Source organism: Neodiprion fabricii, chromosome 3 (assembly GCF_021155785.1).
Source record: "Neodiprion fabricii isolate iyNeoFabr1 chromosome 3, iyNeoFabr1.1, whole genome shotgun sequence".
Taxonomy (NCBI): Eukaryota; Metazoa; Arthropoda; class Insecta; order Hymenoptera; family Diprionidae; genus Neodiprion; species Neodiprion fabricii.
The window spans coordinates 33,920,075-33,940,403 of record NC_060241.1 but is presented as its reverse complement, the minus strand read 5'-3'; the positions used below and the strand labels follow the sequence as shown (position 1 = coordinate 33,940,403).

The window sequence follows — 20,329 nt, the reverse complement described above, 5'->3', positions numbered from 1 at the left end:
ATTTTCTACCGTTTTTCATTCTGGATTCACGTCTGTGGTTTTAGTACTTTGTTGACAGAAGTAAAGACTGGCTCATCACGTTTTACCTTCGTAAATAAACGTAGCATCAAGCATCAGTTGCGCGATGTGATAATTAGGATATGTTTCAGGTAAAGTCCTTGAAACCCTTTGAATAAGTTCTATGGTATCGCTATTTGAACAACTTGTATATGCTGCGCTTGGATTACACTAAAACAGAGTAATTGCACATGTTCATTTCATTTGATTTAATGAGACATCTTCATTTTACAATATAATAAACCAGGATGGAATCAATCACATTAGAGTCTCAATAATGTATGTCGTTAATTCAACTTACCAAGCCCTCGAGATATGTAGTTAGCGTAGGACTTATTCTTGATATTTCTTCCAGAAGATCTGGCGTTTTGGATAGGTAAGCCATCATTCTTCTTCCAGCTATAGGTAACAAATTAACTGCAAGTCCCTCCGTGTCATTTACCGCCGTAAGGATCTAATATTTAATTATATAATAGTAAACAGTCGTGTAAGCTTGAAGATTTTGTGTGACTAGTTTATTTCTCAGTTCTCACCTCTTCAGCTAATCGGTCAAATCCGTTAATATATAATTCACAAACTTGGTGAATTCTCAGCTCATCGTTATTTATTTTCCATATAGAAGCTAGTGTTTGACACTTGCTCATCCAGGTAATAGCTTGCGTAGAGCTAAAGTTGTTTTCTTCCGTCGTTTCTTGATGAATCGAGTCCATAGTAGCAGTGATTACACGACAAAGAAACTCGGTTCTTGCACTATCGCGTTTTTCATCTCGAAACCACGTCAGCAATGCTTTGTTGGTGATGTCTTGGAAAAAATATGGATGCGACTGTAAAAGTGAGAAATTCCGGGAATGTAAAAGTATCATTGTCCCGATGTTTCTATACATAGACGGTTTTTTAAATACCAACCACAGAGTCGAAAAGAATGTTCAAAGGCTTTTGTACTTTCAGATTAAAGTAAGCCATCATGTGCAAGACGTTAGCCAATTGCAGATGTAGCATCACCAGTTCATACCAAGCAGGAGTTTGAGAAAGTGCTAGAGCTGCGAAGGGTTGCGGACCTATGGGATGACTTTCCCAAATTTCTTCTGATTTTATAATCGAACTATTCTCAATTTCCATCACTTCTGCCTGAAAGTGAAGTGATTAAGAAAAATTCTGTTCTCTTATGCAGTATTCAATTGAAGCTTGATTCAAGATCTTTTTGTGTAATTCATGGCTTCAAACTTTCGTGACTCTTACACAATGTGGTGAATGATATAGGATACTTACGTCTAGAAATATATCCAAGAACATAACACAGAGTTGTAGTAGTGTAATTAATTGCATATCAGAAACACCAACGTCCTGTAAACAATATCTTTCTTTTGGCAACTTTCCCGACTTGTTCATCAGTTTTGCTGCCGCCTCCATCCTTTTTTTCATGTGCAGTGTCCAAAGAAGGCAGCAAACTCCTATCAAATAAAACAACAGAATGAAAGATATGAAATATTAAGCAAAATGTACGACAGTCTGACGTATATATCATTTGGTTCTTTGTCTCCTGGTTGATATATTAGACAAAACAATATTTTATCACAAACCTTGTCGCATGTGCTTCATAGGAATTTGTCTAAGAACAGCTAAAGCTGCTTCAAGCGCATCAAGTTGCGTGACATCCTTATTCCAAGTCATAGTAAATTCCCAACAAAGATTAGCAAGCAGAACACTAGTCGTTAGACTGTACGGGAAAGATTTCTTCAATACAGTTAATTTTTCTGAAATATTGGGACACAGTTTAGTCAATGGGAAGGGAAAACGTAGTGAAATCAGCTATCTTACCTACCTAGAATGTAACTTTGTGCAGTTGAATCTGCTTGCGCTTCACTACCAAGTTCTACAGAAACGGAGAGAAGTTTCATTTGGTCTTGCTGCGATAGTTCCATTGCTGCAGCTTCATCTAACGATTCTGCTATTTTTAAAGAATCCATTGACAATTGCATTTGATCAAACTCCACATCTGTTGTGTCTATCAAACGAGCTGGATCAATTCCCGTTGAACTAAGCCACTTGGCAACGATTTCTGATACTGAACCTTATGAAGAAGTTACAATAATTGAAAAATATAATTTAATTTCAAGTTATAAACAGTTCTGAACGTGTAATGCACATACCTTGGCCTCTGGAGAGAACATAGCCCAAAGAAATATTCATACTTTCAAATGGCAGACCGAAAAATTCTGTTGTGTGGTCTGATGGTGGCTTTTGACTGTAGGTGTGAAATTATTATTCAAAGTTGTGTGAATGATCTATGTCAGGCAGATCTTGGATTAAATATGAGAGTTATTTTCTACAATTGAGGAATAACCATGACAGCACATGAGTTCTATTTGACAACTTACCTGACAATAGCATTTAATATAGCTATATCTTCGAGATTGCTGATAAGGGCTGTAAATTGGCAAGTATCTTTGCTTACATTTTCCCAATCACTTGTTGAACTGGAATTCTCTTCTTCTGGGGTTCTATTAAGCTCTTCATCTAAGTCCTCCATCTTTTCACTAGTATTCCCATTCTCTGCATCTTCATCCTTGTTACCATTACCATCCTTCTGTTCACTGTTGTATGCTGTATCTTTGCTTTTTTCAAGCTTCATTGCCACTGCTCTACAAACCATCGCAGCTGTCAGTGCATTGAACGGATTTGTCGAGTCTGACAATATATTTCGCATTTCTTGCCACCACGAAGATATCTCATTATATTCAACACAAATTTCTTCTACCTCTGAAACATTTCAGAGAACTTGAACTGGTGTTTTTACTAATATATTGAATAGCACGGAAATTGAATGCTGTAGCTGCAATATTTACCCATCAGAGAACAAATTGCGTGAAGAAGTTGTTTGAATCGTTTCAATTCAACTTCCAGTGGGGCCCCGGGTTTTTTATGCAACCAATAAATAAGTGCAAATTGCATTAGAATAGCTGGCTGAATGCAACTGTGTAGAGCTACATTCTGCCAATTTGTAATTGGATCATCTGAATACAACCAGCCCTGATACAACAATTGACCTGCAATAATATATAAAATTAATAAAATTATACTCACTTTGAACCTAAGGATCACTAGTGCGCTTCAGCAAAAGCTTACAAATGTTGTGTTTCTTTTCTTCCGGTACGTCTTTTTTTATGCCAATAAAATCTCCTGAACCACCAAATTCAAAGCAAGATAGAAAATCCACAAATGCACTGCCATCTTCTTTGAATAGGACCTTAGTCTGTGATCTACTTTTTGGCTTTTCGAATTCACTCAGCGTCTTTGATAACTTTAAAATACGTCGTATCTCTCTTTCAGATGCTAAAAGAATTCCAGATAACTGTTTACAACTAGGCAAGCTATCTGAAGCGATGGTATTGTACTCAGGAGGTTGATTGAATTGCAGGTAAACAGATTTGTAAAACGCAATAACTCTTTGGAGCCGCGTCGAGGTTTGATAAAGGGATTTGGCAGCTGGTTCAAACTCATCGTCTTCTGGAAATACGATAAATCTTCAATAGTTTATAAATTGATATGTCATTAGTCGTGTTCCTTATACATGCGTCATAAAGCAACTTACTATATTGCGATAGGTTTTCAACAAATACATCCAATGCTGCTAGTAGTGATTCGGGGGTGATATGCTTGTTGACCATCAACATTTCTACAGCCTGCAGGCGAATTTCGTTCGTTTTGAAATCCATACATGTAGAAGTAACTTCGTTAATTAATTTCTCACTGTCAAACTCTTCCTCCCTTAGAAATGCTTTCAATTTTTTGAGCAGATGTAAGTCTCGAGCCCTTTTTCCATTTTTACTACTCAGAGCGAAGTGAAATGGAACAATCACTTCTTTCAGACCTCCCAAAGGGTCCACAAACACACAAGGATACTGCGCACGGTTTGCAGATGACATCGTCATATCATTTAAACCCAGAAGACCGTAATTTGTGTATAGCAGCCTGCAACGATTTCTTGTAATTTTAGATATATCACAGATAGAATAACATTAGACATATTTTACGAAGGTAAAACAAAAAAAAAACACTAGGATGGTAAATCTTTCATATTATTGCAATGGTCTACAGAGCAGCTTCGCTTCTTATTCTCCGAACTGTTAGTCTTGTGAGAGATCAGATCTGGAAAACTGATTATGATTGCAAACATTTCAGTAGCTCAACAGTTGTCTATAATTTCGTGAATAGAGGATATAATATGTTAACAGGTGCATTACCTACCGTCCATTTTTACTGGCAGAAAAGGTTGCAATTTTGGGTCCTTGTTGAATTCCCCAAATATCGATTACTCCTTTCTTTGGTGCATAGATAGTCAAAAATAAGGCAATTCGCCGACCGTGAACATTACCACTACTACTGCTACTGCTGCTGCCACGACTTTTGCGAGATCCATTGTTTTTCTCCTCCATAACTTCAATCCACCCACATTGAGCATTCCTATACCCTGGGAATAGAAATAAATATGAATGATGTAGAGATAATGCCCGTAGTGAGTAAAGTTAGTGTTAATCTCATGTCTATTACTCGGTAAAATTTTGTAAGTCGTCTCATTTTCGAGAACGAATGTTGCATAACAGAATTTGAAGAAGAAATTCAATTATACCTTTCCACATTCTCACAGCAACACCACGTCTGTTATCAACCAACGTAACTCTCCCCATAGCATCTGATACAATAGATAGAGCCCTATTAGGGCTTACGACAATGCAGTCCCCTTCTCTCATAATATCGCTCAAACCAAATCTGCAGATCATTGGTTCTGCTGGTTCGCTTATAACTCCTTTGGTCTTTTCTGGCGATGTAGGAGTTTTTTTGTTTCCACGAAACCATCTGAAATATTTTCACAAATTTTTGACAGGGAGAATCACTAGGTTATAAAATATCGACACAATGGATGGCTGAATTAATTTATCTTGCCATTTTCGATTGCAATTTTTTTAGTTGCTAAAGTTTATTTAAAATCACATTACAAATAGCTACTTACGGAACAGCAGTTCCTATTGCACTTGCTAATTTGCTAGCCATAGCAATCGCGACGTCAGATAAAACTGGAGCAGCCCCACCTTCCAATGCGTAATGAAAACCAATAAATGGTCTTTTGCCAGTTGCCATAACTAGACTGTGTTGTGGTGCACTAGAGCGATACGCAGCATTATAGCCACCACAAATAGACGCAGACATCAAATGGTCAAAGGTGTCTACGGATGTTGTACCAATGACTTCACTGTCATTTGTGATTCCTTGGTTCTTAAAGCCCCATTTTTTATATGAAAGATTTGCTGCCGGAGGCTTAGCATTGCAATTGGCCTGCACTAGAAGATCAAAAATTGAATGTACCAAACTCATGCCTTCATTATCGATAATACACACATTTAAAATTACTACCTCTAGCCAAGTGGTTTCTGCATGCTCTCAAGGTAGAAAACAGCGGAAACCCTTGCATTATGCAAACTGCACTGTTATACAGTACATGGATCTCTTCGGATAGTCCAGAATCTCCAACATGCCGGGAAGGAGAATGTGATTGACATTTGATTCCCAAAACTGCTTCATTGTGAAGCTGTTCGTCAATCAACAACGCACCAGTCTACAACAATGAATGATTTGGTACGTAATCTGAACAAAAATGACTTATTTGGCTTGTATTATGCAAATTGGAAAAAATGCTCTAACATTTCTTTTCATGGATAATTCTGGTTTACCTCTGTATAGAACCTTATAAACCCACTAGAAAATCCAACGGCCATACAGGTCCAATCAGGACCGCTACCAGCATTGGTTTTGCCTAAAGATATAAGAGGTAGACATGCCAGACATGTTATCTGTTCACTGAAACAAAATAAAAGTTGTTGACTAACCCCAATCTGTGGTGGAATATCATTCTAGCCCAACGAAATTAGAAAAACTTACTTCTCCTCATCCGTTACATCTCCACTCCATGTATGATGAAATTTCATTTTCACATCTCCAGGTTCATGCGAATCCCATTTTGCTGTATTGACAAACAGTGTGTGAAAAATTACAATGTTTACGGAATTAATTGTCGTTATTTGTATGAAATGAACTTTAATGCTTATAGTATAATACAGGCATATCAATCATTGGCTAGTATTAGAAAGATGTTAAAGTTTTTGAATACTCAGTATTATTAATTTTTCTACTATGCCGTGATGAAAAATTGAACATATTTGAGGTCCAGTAATCGGCACCTTAATCTCGAATTTTAGACGTAATACTAGCAAGATAATGGTTGAAGATGGATCTAAAATTTATGAAGAACTTTACCGAGCTATTTGGCTTCGCAAATTGAATATATTCAGTTCACGTACTAACATTTTGTATATTCTTACTCTATTATTGCAAAAATATATATAGTATGACTTTGTGTCTCTTATGCTTACAAAATGTGTACTATTTAACGTTTTGTCGTTTGACACAGAATAAAGTTATATCTAGCCCAATTATGGTGTGGAAACAGCTATGCATTTAAAGGGCTCTTGAAAGGCATTTTATTTTGCTTATACCTCTTTTTAATGTAGGGAAAAACTGTTCATATAAGCTCGTAAGCTAGAATGAGTTTGATAGGCTTATTCAAAAACATCACCGCTACTCTATTTGAGCTCTGCGATATAAGCTTGTCAAAAGCGGGGTAAGTTTTATTGAATTAGGAACTATCATCGATTCTGTGGATTTTATTTGTGTGTTTTTAAAAAGTTTATTTCGTATGAAGAATTCTGTGATTCTATCATCGGTAATAAATCAGATGCAGGTCGAGATGATTGTATTGCTCCTTTTGTTGTATAAGAAAGTCATCAAGAGGATGTTGTGGTGATAAGCAAAAACTTGTACTGTTGCTCAATGAGTTTTTGCTGTAAACTTACACGTCAGAATGACCATATTTTTATTCCAAGCAATTGCGAGGACATCCCCTGCTGGTGATAAGGAGATAATAAGATCTTGAAGAGGCAGTTCTTTATCCGGTACATAATCCACTGAAAGATTGGGTATAAATATGTAGATATAGATGGGTATAACGTACATATTGTTTATTGGATAACCTTAGTGGTTACTGTTATTGATGACAGTTGAGATTTTAATTGAATGGGATTTTCTTACGTTTGGAGGCAGCATCTCTGAGTAAGGAATTCTTGACGTTGGGCAAATCGACCAAATTAGCGATTCCTTTGATTTGGCACGACATTTTCGTGCTGACACTTTATTCTAAATATGTTGTTAAATGACTCTCATCTCGAATATGCATGAATATGCAGGCTGTAGCGGAATAAAGTTCGATGGAAATTGACTGAAAAGTTAGTAGAATTGTCAGATCATATGACACGATGTTTCTGAGAATGCTAGTATATATTGCGGAATTTCAAACAACGCGTTCTAAGTTCCTTAAAAGAGAGGATAGATGCAGCGTACATTATGTCCGGATAAATTTTGGCGCGCGCCGAATAGAAATAAATACAATTTCGAAATTTGATACACTTAAAAACAGAATCCTTCCGTAAATTTTTATTACAAGGTAAAAATGAGCACACGTGTTTTCGTGACGTCATGTGACGTCCACTGACGTCATACTAAACTATCGTTTATGCGATTGAGGATTGGTCGAAATTGGTGTAGCCTACCAATGGTGAACGTTGTTTCTCCGCATTTGTCGCGTAAAATTTTCGGCCATCTTGTTATTATTTTCGAAAATCTTTAGGTTGGGTTTCGCGACGACACAGTTGACGGGTTTGCTCGTATTATCGGTGGAAAAAATCACATGAAATTCGCATGAAACCTGGGGAAAGTAGGTTTGACGTACATCGGCCTCGGTGGGTATATTATTTTAGTGTATTTGATTCTGATAGTGGAAGAGAGAGAAAGTAGAGAGTTGGAGAAATGAGTGAGAAAGAGCGAAACTGCGAGTGTGTGGAACGAGGAGCGAGAAGTGTGTAGCGCGCGGGAATCGTCGACTTGTGTGTTTAGCCCTTTTGTGCTTGTGGTTAATTACTCTGAAACGTAACGACTGGCGAGAGAAAGAAAATAAAACGTCCTTTTTTTTACCCCGGGGACGGGAAGCTGTATGAAAGAGTTTATACGGTAGGTCAAAACCTTCAATCTCAAATCACCTTCGCCCAACGGGCAACGACGCAATGGAAAAACGGCAGCCGGGCTTCCTGGACGACCGAATTTACACTATTTAACCTAACTCCAGTAGTCGTCGTCGAGTCTTATTATGTTAGTATCGTTTCCTCTACTCATCCGATTCCACTCTAAATATTACACTATATTTCAAAATCCGAAATTCACATAACCTTGTTTGCGATTGTCAGATGTAGGTTAGGTCGGTTGTTCGGTCGGTCGCAGTGCGGTGACCTCCCCTGCGGCACGCTTCCTAGCATTTTCGGTTTTTTTCCGTTTTTTCGGCACGCGGAGGAATCGGGCTCCTTGAATTCTCAACATTTGTTCGGAAAATTTATTTATCCCCTAATTAATCATGGCACATGATCCCCCCTCCCCTCCCTCCCCTTCCCAACTCTCTTCTGAATAGACAAAGTATACATCAAGCACCATCCCATTATGTATGGCATGAAGTTTAGAATAATGGATGCATCTTTTTTGAAGGTTCTTTGAGATTCAGATTTCAGAATTTCAGTGACTTTTTGGGCATGTTTCCTTAGCAAGATCAATTTCGATGCTATCGGTATCAAAAATTGGATGGAAACTAGGTGCACCAAGCATCGTACTTACAAATTTTTAAATCTTGTATCAGTAAATGAAAATATTCTTAGATTGAGAGTTGTTGCGTTGAAATTTAATCTAAAAACAAATAATGTATTGTCCTCATTGAATAAACAAACATACGTGATTACACATGTCGGGGCATGTGCTTAAACTTTGATATCTAATTTTAATTAATCATTGAGAAATCAATTCGAAAGTTAATGATGTTTTCATTATTTTTCTTTTGCTTATTTTGTTCTTAAGCACTTTGGAATCTTTCCATGTAGTCTCATATTTCAATATCATTGAAATTGTAATGATTGAACCGCAAGTGCATCATACTTCATGGCAAATATTGATCAGTTATCAAATTTGCTAACAAACGCTGTTTAAGTGCACACCGAAACAACTTGGGAACAACATATTCTATAGCGGTCAATGAACATTTTTACATTGTAATTTTTGTTTATTTATTCTATCAAGCTGAAATTACGTTGTCAGACCATATGCTTCCGGATTTATCATAATTCGCAAATTTTCACATATATTCTAAAACCTTAGTTTTTGTGTCCTTCTACGCTGCACGAGCTATGCTTAAAAATTATGTTAGGTAAAAAGAAACTTGAAAAAATTAGTCCCTCAGTTGGGCACTTTGTTTTTAGGTACCCATATGTAAATAAGATTGCCTAGGAAATATTGTTTGTTTAGAATGTTATGATTATAAGTTATCAGTATTCATTAAAATTTAGTTACCACAATTCTACTGTTTACATGCAACTGTTAGTCTCTATTTGATCAGCAGCAACCTCTAAACTAAAATATTTACTAGAGTCGTAGTGCAGGCTCACCACTGTTGACGCATTACAAGTAACAATGCAAATAATGATATTTTTTTTGTGTGCAGATTGAGTGTGTGAAAGCAAGGGTAATAAGTGAGTGCAATGGCGACACTTGCAGAGCAAGCGTCCAAGTTATTGGACTTCAACCAAAAGCTGGACATCACGCTCCTGGATAATATAGTCGGATGCATGTATACTGGGGTTGGTGAACAACAGCGTGTTGCTCAGGAAGTGCTAACCACCCTCAAAGAACATCCAGATGCGTGGACACGAGTTGACACCATCTTAGAATACTCACAGGTGAGTTATGCCAATTGTAGAGAAAACTTTGACCATTGAATGAAAAGTGTGAAAATCTTTTTATTCAAGTAATCATTTCATAATCAACAGCTGTCAATGTAGAGAGACATGGTCATGCCTTCCACTAGCATCACCATAAATGATTTGGTTAATTCTGTAACTCTTAGCTGAAAGTTATTCACGCCAAATTTAGCACCATTGCCTTTTTGGTCTATTTGACATAAATTACCAAATAAAAATAATTCCCTTCAATTTTTCATTGTATTGCAACAAAAAAAAATATCAAATTATTATGGTTAGCCATTCAAGTTGGTGATTTCGAAAATTTAAAATTGATTGCGAAATTCTATAGACCAGAAAGTAAGAAGAGTATCAATTTATTTTTTTTGGATAGTTGGAATTTATTTTAGACATAGAAAAAAGTTCAGCTGCACAGAATTAATAGTTCTCACTAAAGTTAACATTTTGGAATAAGTAAACTTCAGAATAAAAGTGGAAACCTTCAGCATCTAATTTTTTTCAGTGGTTCTAACAATTTGTATAAAATTTCAATCTTGGAACAGTTGAATCAAGATAGAATTAAATTACGAGTTCCCAAAAACCTCAAAACTCTGAAAGTTTAGTATGATCATGTCAATTTCACAGTGATTTAAAAAAAAAAAAAAATGGTCCTTATGATGTTCTTTTTTCTCTCCGAAATAAAGAATCTTGAATGAACGGAGTATGTGAATGAAACAGGAATGCGTCTAACTTTTTCATTAATTCTTTAGAATCAACAAACAAAGTACTACGCACTACAGATCTTAGAGCAGGTTATCAAGACACGGTGGAAAGTTCTACCAAGGAATCAATGTGAGGGTATTAAAAAGTATATTGTCGGGTTGATCATCAAAACTAGTAGCGACCTGGAAACAATGGAGGCCTCTAAGGTCTACTTAAACAAGCTGAATATGATCCTTGTGCAGGTAATAATTGAAAAAAAATAAAATAAAAGAAAACTGTTTTCTTTGCGGGAATACTTATTATCACTATTTAACACGTGATGCTGATGTTTAGGTTCTAAAACGAGAATGGCCAAAGAACTGGGAATCCTTCATAGGTGACATTGTGGGTGCCAGTAAAACCAACGAAAGCTTATGTCAGAATAATATGGCTATTCTGAAACTTCTCAGCGAAGAAGTGTTTGACTTTTCAAGTGGTCAGATGACGCAGACAAAGGCTAAGCACTTGAAGGATACAATGTGTAGCGAGTTCTCTCAAATATTCCAGCTTTGTCAATTTGTCATGGACAACTCACAGAATGTTCCTCTAGTTGCTGTTACCCTCGAAACTCTTCTCAGATTCCTCAACTGGATTCCACTTGGATACATATTTGAAACCAAGTTGATCAACACCCTAGTTTTCAAGGTAGCCAAATTTTCATGTTCTAACAGAATTTTCAATTTATTGTGCTACGAAAAGTGGCAATTCGTGTTTTATCATAATAAATGTAAGCAAACTTCCCCTTGAAGGAACTTTCCTCAATTCACTTGAAACAATACTGTAACTCGAAATATTATACTCATTATTTAATATGCTTCACTTGGTACATAGCATTTTTATTAATTTTCTAATTTCTATGTTTATGTGAGATGTAACACTCAAAATTTAAATGAAACTCTACTTCAAGGATAAAAATTTCAAACTAGAAACCCTTTTGAACATTCCAATCCACAATGAAAATTAGAAAAAATGTATCTTTTTCAGTCTCAAAATTTGTTTATTAGCATTTGCAGAACTGGAAAACTAAGTAGTAATTTTGTTTTCAGTTTTTGAACGTGCCGATATTTCGTAATGTTACATTAAAGTGTTTAACTGAAATAGCTGCAGTCACAGTAACAAGCTACGACGAGATGTTTGTGGTTTTATTTGCTAATACAATGCAGCAATTGGAGCAAATGCTTTCACTTGAAACGAATATCCGTGATGCGTATGCAGTAGGACAGGATCAAGAACAGAATTTCATTCAGAACTTGGCGATGTTTCTGTGCACATATCTAAAAGAACATGGGCCGCTTGTTGAAAAAAAGCAACTGAATGAAACACTTTTAAAAGCTCTTCATTACCTTGTGCTGATTTCCGAAGTCGAAGAAGTTGAGATATTCAAAATATGTTTGGAATATTGGAATGGACTGGCTGCCGATTTGTACAGAGAAAACCCATTCACTACGCCATCGCCTTTGTTCGTAAATAAAAATAATTTAGCCATACCACCACGAAGGCTATTTTATTTCCCTGTGCTGACCAAGGTTCGGTATATTATGATCAGTCGAATGGCTAAGCCTGAAGAAGTATTGGTAGTGGAAAACGAAAATGGCGAAGTCGTCAGAGAATTCATGAAAGATACCGATTCAATCAACCTCTACAAAAACATGAGGGAGACCTTAGTTTATCTAACGCATCTCGACTATGTTGACACAGAGAGAGTTATGACCGAAAAATTACAGAACCAAGTCAATGGTACGGAGTGGTCTTGGAAGAATCTCAATACCGTAAGCTCGAATTTAATAGCATTTATTTTAGACTGTAAGCGCTGAAAGTGCATGTACTATTATGCCAAAAAGTAAATAAATTATGAGTTTGTGCTTTGAATTTTTGGTAACTTAGCATTGTTGATGAGAATCGAATATACTTAACAAGAAATGGATTACGGTATGACAGATGTAACTATTATTTTCCTGGTATAGTTATGCTGGGCAATTGGGAGTATCTCAGGTGCGATGCACGAGGAAGATGAAAAACGATTCTTAGTAACAGTAATCAAGGACTTGCTTGGATTGTGCGAGCAGAAGAAAGGCAAAGATAACAAAGCAATCATTGCAAGTAACATTATGTACGTTGTGGGCCAATATCCAAGATTTTTGAGAGCCCATTGGAAATTTCTGAAGACTGTTGTCAATAAGCTATTCGAATTCATGCATGGTGAGAGATGCATTTTTCATTTTATGTATTAGCTCCGTCTACATGTAACTATTGAGCTTATCCGTTGTAAATGCAACTCCACTTCAGTATCTCATTAATGTAATTTTCTATGCCATTTTATCCCCTATAGAAACACACGATGGAGTACAAGATATGGCCTGTGATACTTTTATCAAAATAGCATTGAAGTGCAGAAGACATTTCGTAACTATTCAGGTTGGCGAAGCTATGCCGTTTATCGAAGAAATACTGTCTACGATCAGCAGTATTATTTGCGATCTACAAACCCAGCAGGTAATGCCAATCTTTTTACCCACCAGTATATTTGATCAAACCGCCTAAAACGTTGCGTTTTAAATTTTCTGATTTGAGTTTGTTCAAAAAGAAATCTTGATATTATAATTATTCAGGAGATCCGTAACTCGAGTTAGTTCAAGCAAAAATGAAGTATTATTCACTAATGAAATCTTGAATTCACTATTTATTTGAAACAGAACCCCTTAAAACTTGTGTTTCACAGTCGAAATTTTTTTTTTTTTTTTGTACAGGTGCACACGTTTTACGAGGCAGTTGGCTACATGATTAGTGCTCAAGCTGATACATGTGTACAGGAACAGCTTATAGAGAAATATATGCTTTTGCCTAATCAAGTTTGGGATGATATAATTAGTCAAGCATCAAAGGTAATTAGCAAAACTGTCTGTATGATTTATTCAATTGCAGAAGTAGGAAAAGTGAAATAATCTACATAAAATACTAATACTCATCACTTCGGATTTTTTTTTAGAATGTTGATATATTGAAGAATCAAGAAGCTGTCAAGCAGCTTGCTAGCATTCTAAAAACAAACGTTCGAGCTTGCAAAGCTCTCGGACATTCTTACGTCATGCAGCTAGGAAGAATATATTTAGATATGTTAAATGTTTACAAGGTAAGCAATTTTTTTTATTACAAAATTACGAACAAAAAAACTAGATGAACTAACTGTGGAGTAGCATTGTGAATATGTAATAAGTCGACAATGAATAAAGTTGATAGCCATTTTTGTAATTTTAATAAATTGATATTTTCAAATACTTACGAAGTCTATGGTTGATTAAAATTAATCATATATGTGTTTCTACATCTCTCAGTATTGTTATTTTTCTTATCCTACTGAACGTGAATTTAATATTCCAGGTTATGAGTGAAAACATAACTGCAGCAATAGCTTTAAATGGAGAAATGGTTATGAAACAGCCATTGATCAAAAGTATGAGAGTTGTCAAAAAGGAAACGTTAAAATTAATCTCAGATTGGGTCAGCAGATCAAACGATCATCAAATGGTGAGTTTTTATTTTTTGAAACACTCCTCCCTCATTACTTATTCATAGAAAGCATTTTACGGAGTGACTCAATTTGATTCTTTACTCGGTGTATTCTAAGCCAGAGCGTAGAGTCCAATCTAATTAGTAACATTTTTCAAAGCATATGTTGAATACAACAGTTACTAATCAGTGTAGTGATTTTAATCATTTTTAGATTCTGTGATGTACCTGTGATTAGAGTTGGCATTCATATGAGTATTCTATGTACGCCCTCAGTTCAATTCACTACCTGTCTGGTTCTCTTTATTCAATTCAAAAACTATTCACATATTGACGTTGGCAGTAATAAAAATTTAATAAATTTGTTGAACAGGTTTTGGAAAATTTCATACCTCCATTATTGGACGCAGTCTTGCTTGATTATCAGAAGACAAATGTGCACTGTGCTCGGGAGCCCGAAGTACTGGGTGCAATGGCTACTATTGTCAACAAATTAGAGGCGCACATCACAAGCGAAGTACCCAAAATTTTTGACGCTGTTTTCGAATGCACTCTTGAAATGATTAATAAAGACTTCGAAGAATTCCCTGAACACCGAACAAACTTCTTCCTATTACTGCAGGTAACGTTTCTCATTTGAGTAATTGAATTTTCAGTTTCTTTGTATAAGAATACCCGTTGGAAAAAAACTGAGAAACTATTTTATAAATTTCCCATATATGATAGTCTTGTTCTGTACAATGCTTTTAATCTTCCATATTTTGTCGTCCACAGGCAGTGAATAGCCACTGTTTCCCTGCATTCCTGTCAATCCCTCCAGCTCAGTTTAAGCTGGTTCTTGACTCCATTATTTGGGCATTTAAGCACACAATGAGAAATGTCGCAGATACTGGACTACAAATACTTTATCAGCTCATACAAAACCTTGAGATGCATAATCAAGCAGCACAGAGTTTTTATCAAACATACTTTACTGACATTCTACAACACATATTCAGTGTCGTAACAGACACCTCGCACACAGCTGGTAAGTACTTAGTGTTGAAGAAATTTAAAAAATTCGAAGTATTTACTTACGGTAAAAAAATCTGTAACGTTTGAATAAATATTTGTTACAGTGTGTACACTGTGTAGTAATTGCGAATTATTTTAACTTAGGTTTGACGATGCATGCAACGATTCTGGCGTACATGTTTACGTTAGTAGAATTAGGAAGGATTCAAGTGCCACTAGGACCTGTACCAGATAATACGTTATATGTTCAAGAATTTGTAGCAAGTTTATTAAGAGCCGCATTTCCACATCTAAGTGATAATCAGATAAAGATCACGGTGCAGGGCCTATTTAATCTTGACCAAGACATACCTGCATTTAAGGAGCATCTTAGGGACTTCCTCGTTCAAATTCGAGTAAGTATTGAATGTTTTGACATATAAATACCTACTCTTTATTGTTTAGAATATTTAAAATATAGCCTTGAAGCTCTAGTCATTTGTGCGGTAATGACAAACGTTATTTTGGCTAATTATAATGCCGATTGATTTTTTGTGTGCAGGAATACACGGGTGAAGATGACACAGATTTGTACTTGGAAGAGCGGGAAACGGCCCTACGAAATGCGCAGAGAGTTAAGAGACGACAGCAAATGGCAGTGCCGGGTATCCTCAATCCTCACGAGATGCCTGAGGAGATGCAGGACTGAATCACCCGCAGCCCCTACTGTACCCCAACAAATCTGATCGAAATGTGCTCTGCTGTAGATACGTCTGTATCCTTTTATCTGCAGCCACCCCCACCACCGCCCAGATACATATTATATACTTAAACAGAGCCAAGAAGTGTAAAATATTATACCTTTAACGAGGTAAGCTAAGAGGAGGTGATTGTTTGTTTGTCTGTTATAGGATTCGAGATGAAATTGAGTTCTTGTTGTGGGTAAGATGTGAATGCCTGCTCGCCGACGCTATTTCGTGTATCGGAGTTCTTAGTAATTCTACGAGATTAAGTCTAAGAGTAATAAATGATGAAAAAAATATAATAATAATAATAAGAATAAGAATAAAATGAATGATTTTTGCATAATAGTATGATCGGTAGGTTTTCGTTTTCTCGTGCGTTTGATATCTGTAATTGTTCGTAGTATACCCGTATGCGTGCATCATTAACGTGGAAGTACCATGCCATAAGTAATATTGGACTATTCATTTTATACGAGTTCTTCAATGGTCCAATGATGGTTGAATGTTCTCATTCTGGAAGCAACGAGTGACGTTTCTACTGATTCTTTTGTTTTCGTTGTGGGGTTTTTTCTCTATTTCTAATTTTCTCTCATTAATTCGAAAATCTTATAATAGGGTGAATATAGTAAGATTAATACTTTGCAAGTCTGCAGCAGTATTTTTTATATTTCGCAATAATTATATGGAGATACAGTAATTTAGTAAAGTTTTTCAAATGGGTCCAGTACTCTTCGTGGTATGTATTACCCTCTTTATTATGATGGTTGATGAAAGTATCGCTGTACAGCATTTGTTAATTCACTATTAGTATCAGTTTGTACAATAGTCTGTATGAAAATTGAACGAAATGAATTATTGGGTGGGAAAATTGGATTCAAAAATTATTAGAATGCAAGGTTTTTCTCCATAAAAAGAATTCAGTTACAAAAAAAAAAAGAAAAAAAAACGTATCAAATAAATTTTTCATTCGAATAATTTTGCTAATCAAAATCAAGCTTGAACATTATAATATGTCAGTGTTATAGCCAGAAATCATACTGAACTTTGCGTCAATAAAATGTTTAGTTGTACTTACTGACAAATAAAGCTGTGCCTGAGTTCTGCAAATCTAAATTGGGTTAAACATCGTGAATCTAGTAATGCCTTAAATTTATCAACTAGAAGTCTGATCGAAAAAAACCTGTTAATGTAAATTTGAAATGTAAATTTTTTATACTGGATATCACTTGAAAAAGGGGTGATTGTATTTAAATTTTAGGTCAAAATCAGAGAAAATTGGAGGATAATAATCCTACTGTGTGAAGTATTAAATGGTATAATATCACAGAAATAAATGAATAAAATCGAATCAAAGCCAGAAGACTAAAGTTGCAATATGAAGTTATTTTGTAACATACTCATTGCCAAATTGAACTGCGATTCATTACGCATTAAATGACATCTTATGTACCTATCATACACGCACTGCATGAATGCCATTCCGGGTTCCATTCTCTTTTGCGTTACCTTTAAATTTTGCTTTGATTTGAGATTATGAACCCTTCAACTGTTTTCTATTGTATCAACATTCATTTGAATACTAACAAAGCATAGACTCAATATTTGCAACTCCCGAATCTGTGAACGCCTAATAAAAAATGAATCTGTCAGTGAGTTATATTGATGAGTGAATAGATAAATAATTATATTTAACAGTCGCAGACGTCGAGTGTAGGTGCTACTTGGGGTGTTGTGAGATCGAGTGCAGGACACAAAATTGAAGTAACGAGCAAACTCAGGACCAATGTCGCGTTCCATTTAGATACTACATAGAGTTTGTGAAGTGGGGCTGCAAAATACTAGGCTAAATATGGTGATTTGCGCCCAATCACACGCCACCTTAACTACCATTGTCAATGTAATCTAAAGTAGTACATTACACTAAGAAGTAGTGTAACAAAATACTGAATCTGATTTGCATATTTCATGAACGTAATTATTTAGAATACACTATCGAGATTTGGTGTATGAATTTTGAATATTAATTGCATAAAATAGTGTCGTTGCGGCAGGGTTTTAGTGAAATAAATGTGCTAGGCGAATATGTGTGTTTTTATCCGAGTGAAGTTGTATTATAATACTACATTATTACTACTTATAATATGCATTGCGAGTCGTAAATTGGCATCCTGTAAATTAAAACTTATCACAACTAAGCATTGTTGTTTTATAGGAACAGTCCTCATCCTACCAAAATGAAATCTATCTCACGATTGTGGTTCGTTATTAGGCATTTGTAGAATAACTGCGAATATTTTTCATGCAACACTTTTTATCTCGTTATTATACTACTTTTCAGTTACAATAGAACAATTTTGATCCGTCGTCGCAATTTGCAAAGTATCTACAGTATTCAATCACCTGCTGTTTGTGAAGCAAACTAAAATTTTCAGTGTTCACAGTATACGTATAGCCAATACATATTTGTGGATAATTAGTGTTGCCGAAATTAATAAAATTAAGAAAAGACTCATGAAGTCCTAAATCAGCAAAGCTCAGAGGATATAGTATACATTAATTGTGTGCAAATGCGTACATTCGTTACCCCATTAAAATAAACAAGATTATCACAGAATTTCGTAACCCATCAAGTTTTGAGCTCTCTATTGCTGTTATTTGAGACATTTACCTACATTCGTTGATGTTTTTCTCTTACTTATTTATGTGACCATATTTACTTCACACCTATTCCAAAGTATTCTTGCAATTTTCTTGACCATGTAAACTTCTTTAATGAAAAAATAATTGCTTCCTTAAAGACAAAAAATTCTTACACCATTTTCCACATGTAAAGGTTTATTCTCTAAATCTAAATTACATATGACACTAGGACGGAATAAATTCGAGGTGCACCGGTACTACTGTAATCTAAGTTCATAGAAACAATGACGCTGGTTTTAATAATTTGTTGAAATGTAATAATAGCTAGATTGTATCGTGACGTTTCTCCGTAATTATTATTCTGAAATTGTCAACTTTTCGAGTAACTTTAGTTCTTGTCTTTATTTTGTACAGCTTTTACTGCCAATGTAATATCACTTGTGTTATTTGGTGGGTGGAGTTAGGCTTGCAGAACTGTGACTACGTAGACAAGCCTGAAATCGCATTTCAGTTGACTGCATTTAAGTTAAAAAAAAATAGTAATAGTAATAATGATAATATCAACAGTTGTGCTAGTATAATGTCGGTCGGCAGTCGCTCTACTTGGTACAATGGAGCCATTACACTTGTACTATGCGACCCAGGCTTCAAGCAAAGCTACTGGTGGCCTGTGTATTTGAAGAGTGATTGGGGAAAGAAGGAAAGAAGGGATTTAAAAAAAGCATAGAAAAAAAAATTTAGGAAACGTGATTCAATGTGTTTATAATAAGCTGTATTTATTTGCAACCAATATTCAATTATTGAGAATATATTAATGAATTGTTACTAAAAACATACACGAACTTTTTTTGAACTAAGCTGAACTTATCTGATTTTGAATTTGTACAGGATTATCAAATCTTCATGATTAATGAATTAGGAGAGAACAAGATATTACGATAAAAATTTATCAATAAGATATCTAAGTTTTAAAATTCCCCGTAATTATGAAACATTGGCAAAACAGCTTGACGATTAAAAACCTTTCAAACACTGTCTATGATATATTTTTTAAGATATTTTGTACGAAGTAGACATTACTGTGTGTTTAAAGTGTTAATATGATCACCAAGCGTTTCTACTCACTATTCATTTTATTATATGAGTTGATATCATGAATGTAATATAGGTAATAACTAGTAATCAGATTAGTTTGAGCAATGTAAATAACTACGGCATAACATTATATTGCGTTGCTTACATTAGTTACAAGCTTGTGTGATCGAGTGATCTAACAATGTGTTCTACAATTGAAAAAAAATTTATAATAATTCAAGGAATGGTATTATAGAAAACAAAAAACGCTCAGTCTAATAATACATATTTTTAGGCATTTTGAGCAAAGGCCTATTATGTATTTCATCTTCATATCACATACAGTCTTTGTTTCCAGTTATACACGTGATAAAAAATAAAAAAACGAAAGCGTGATAGATTGGTGATCATATTTAATCATTTATGTGACGATATGTCTGCTTTGAACTTACTCAAGACATGATTTCCTTGATAATTTTAAAGCATTTATTTTTTTTTTTTTCCCAACAACTGTTACTTGATTTATCCTATCAAATCACTAACATTATACTAAATAGTATACATAACAATAAAAATCTTTTTTGTATAATTGCTATGTACAAAATATAAAAAAAAAAAACGCAAAATAAAATTGAATAATTGAAAGAATAGTTTTGGTTCGGCTTTATC

General features: G+C 35.1%; 2 protein-coding genes across 4 annotated transcripts; one reads left to right on the top strand and one right to left on the bottom strand.

Moving 5' to 3' along the window:
- Positions 1-25: 25 nt before the first annotated feature.
- Positions 26-7,605, bottom strand: LOC124178196 (rab3 GTPase-activating protein non-catalytic subunit). Of its 2 annotated transcripts, none has more exons than XR_006869760.1 (20): positions 7,201-7,605; positions 6,966-7,076; positions 5,995-6,076; positions 5,787-5,913; positions 5,470-5,671; positions 5,069-5,396; positions 4,688-4,914; positions 4,306-4,528; positions 3,650-4,029; positions 3,184-3,564; positions 2,904-3,104; positions 2,436-2,817; positions 2,208-2,302; positions 1,880-2,128; positions 1,638-1,811; positions 1,327-1,508; positions 964-1,185; positions 591-881; positions 359-456; positions 26-228 (listed from the first exon to the last, which is right to left on the bottom strand). XR_006869760.1 is itself a non-coding variant. In XM_046561427.1 (20 exons), the coding sequence occupies exons 1-20, from the start codon at positions 7,283-7,285 to the stop codon at positions 76-78; spliced, it is 4,248 nt and encodes a 1,415-aa protein (XP_046417383.1). In that variant the 5' UTR covers positions 7,286-7,602; the 3' UTR covers positions 26-75. The 2 variants fall into 2 exon arrangements, 1 of the variants encoding a protein (XP_046417383.1); XM_046561427.1 differs by having other exon boundaries at positions 359-511; positions 7,201-7,602.
- A 165-nt stretch (positions 7,606-7,770) lies between these two features.
- Positions 7,771-20,056, top strand: LOC124178197 (exportin-1). Of its 2 annotated transcripts, none has more exons than XM_046561428.1 (14): positions 7,771-7,907; positions 9,704-9,938; positions 10,709-10,903; positions 10,995-11,345; positions 11,747-12,469; positions 12,665-12,899; positions 13,030-13,193; positions 13,448-13,582; positions 13,687-13,830; positions 14,079-14,225; positions 14,581-14,829; positions 14,982-15,234; positions 15,366-15,616; positions 15,763-20,056. In XM_046561428.1, exons 2-14 carry the CDS (start codon positions 9,741-9,743, stop codon positions 15,907-15,909), a joined length of 3,192 nt encoding a protein of 1,063 aa, XP_046417384.1. In that variant the 5' UTR covers positions 7,771-7,907; positions 9,704-9,740; the 3' UTR covers positions 15,910-20,056. The 2 variants fall into 2 exon arrangements, with proteins under 2 accessions (XP_046417384.1, XP_046417385.1); XM_046561429.1 differs by lacking the exon at positions 7,771-7,907 and adding an exon at positions 7,925-8,175.
- Positions 20,057-20,329: the final 273 nt, after the last annotated feature.

Excerpts from the sequence above, each read along its gene's own strand:
- LOC124178196 (XM_046561427.1), bottom strand. The coding sequence starts at position 7,285 with ATGTCGTGCCAAATCAAAGGAATCGCTAATTTGGTCGATTTGCCCAAC. Across the intron at positions 4,030-4,305 it reads TCTGCCAGTAAAAATGGACG|GCTGCTATACACAAATTACG; the intron begins GTAGGTAATGCA and ends AAATCGTTGCAG. Across the intron at positions 2,818-2,903 it reads CGCAATTTGTTCTCTGATGG|AGGTAGAAGAAATTTGTGTT; the intron begins GTAAATATTGCA and ends GAAATGTTTCAG.
- LOC124178197 (XM_046561428.1), top strand. The coding sequence starts at position 9,741 with ATGGCGACACTTGCAGAGCAAGCGTCCAAGTTATTGGACTTCAACCAA. Across the intron at positions 10,904-10,994 it reads TGAATATGATCCTTGTGCAG|GTTCTAAAACGAGAATGGCC; the intron begins GTAATAATTGAA and ends GCTGATGTTTAG. Across the intron at positions 14,830-14,981 it reads ACTTCTTCCTATTACTGCAG|GCAGTGAATAGCCACTGTTT; the intron begins GTAACGTTTCTC and ends TGTCGTCCACAG.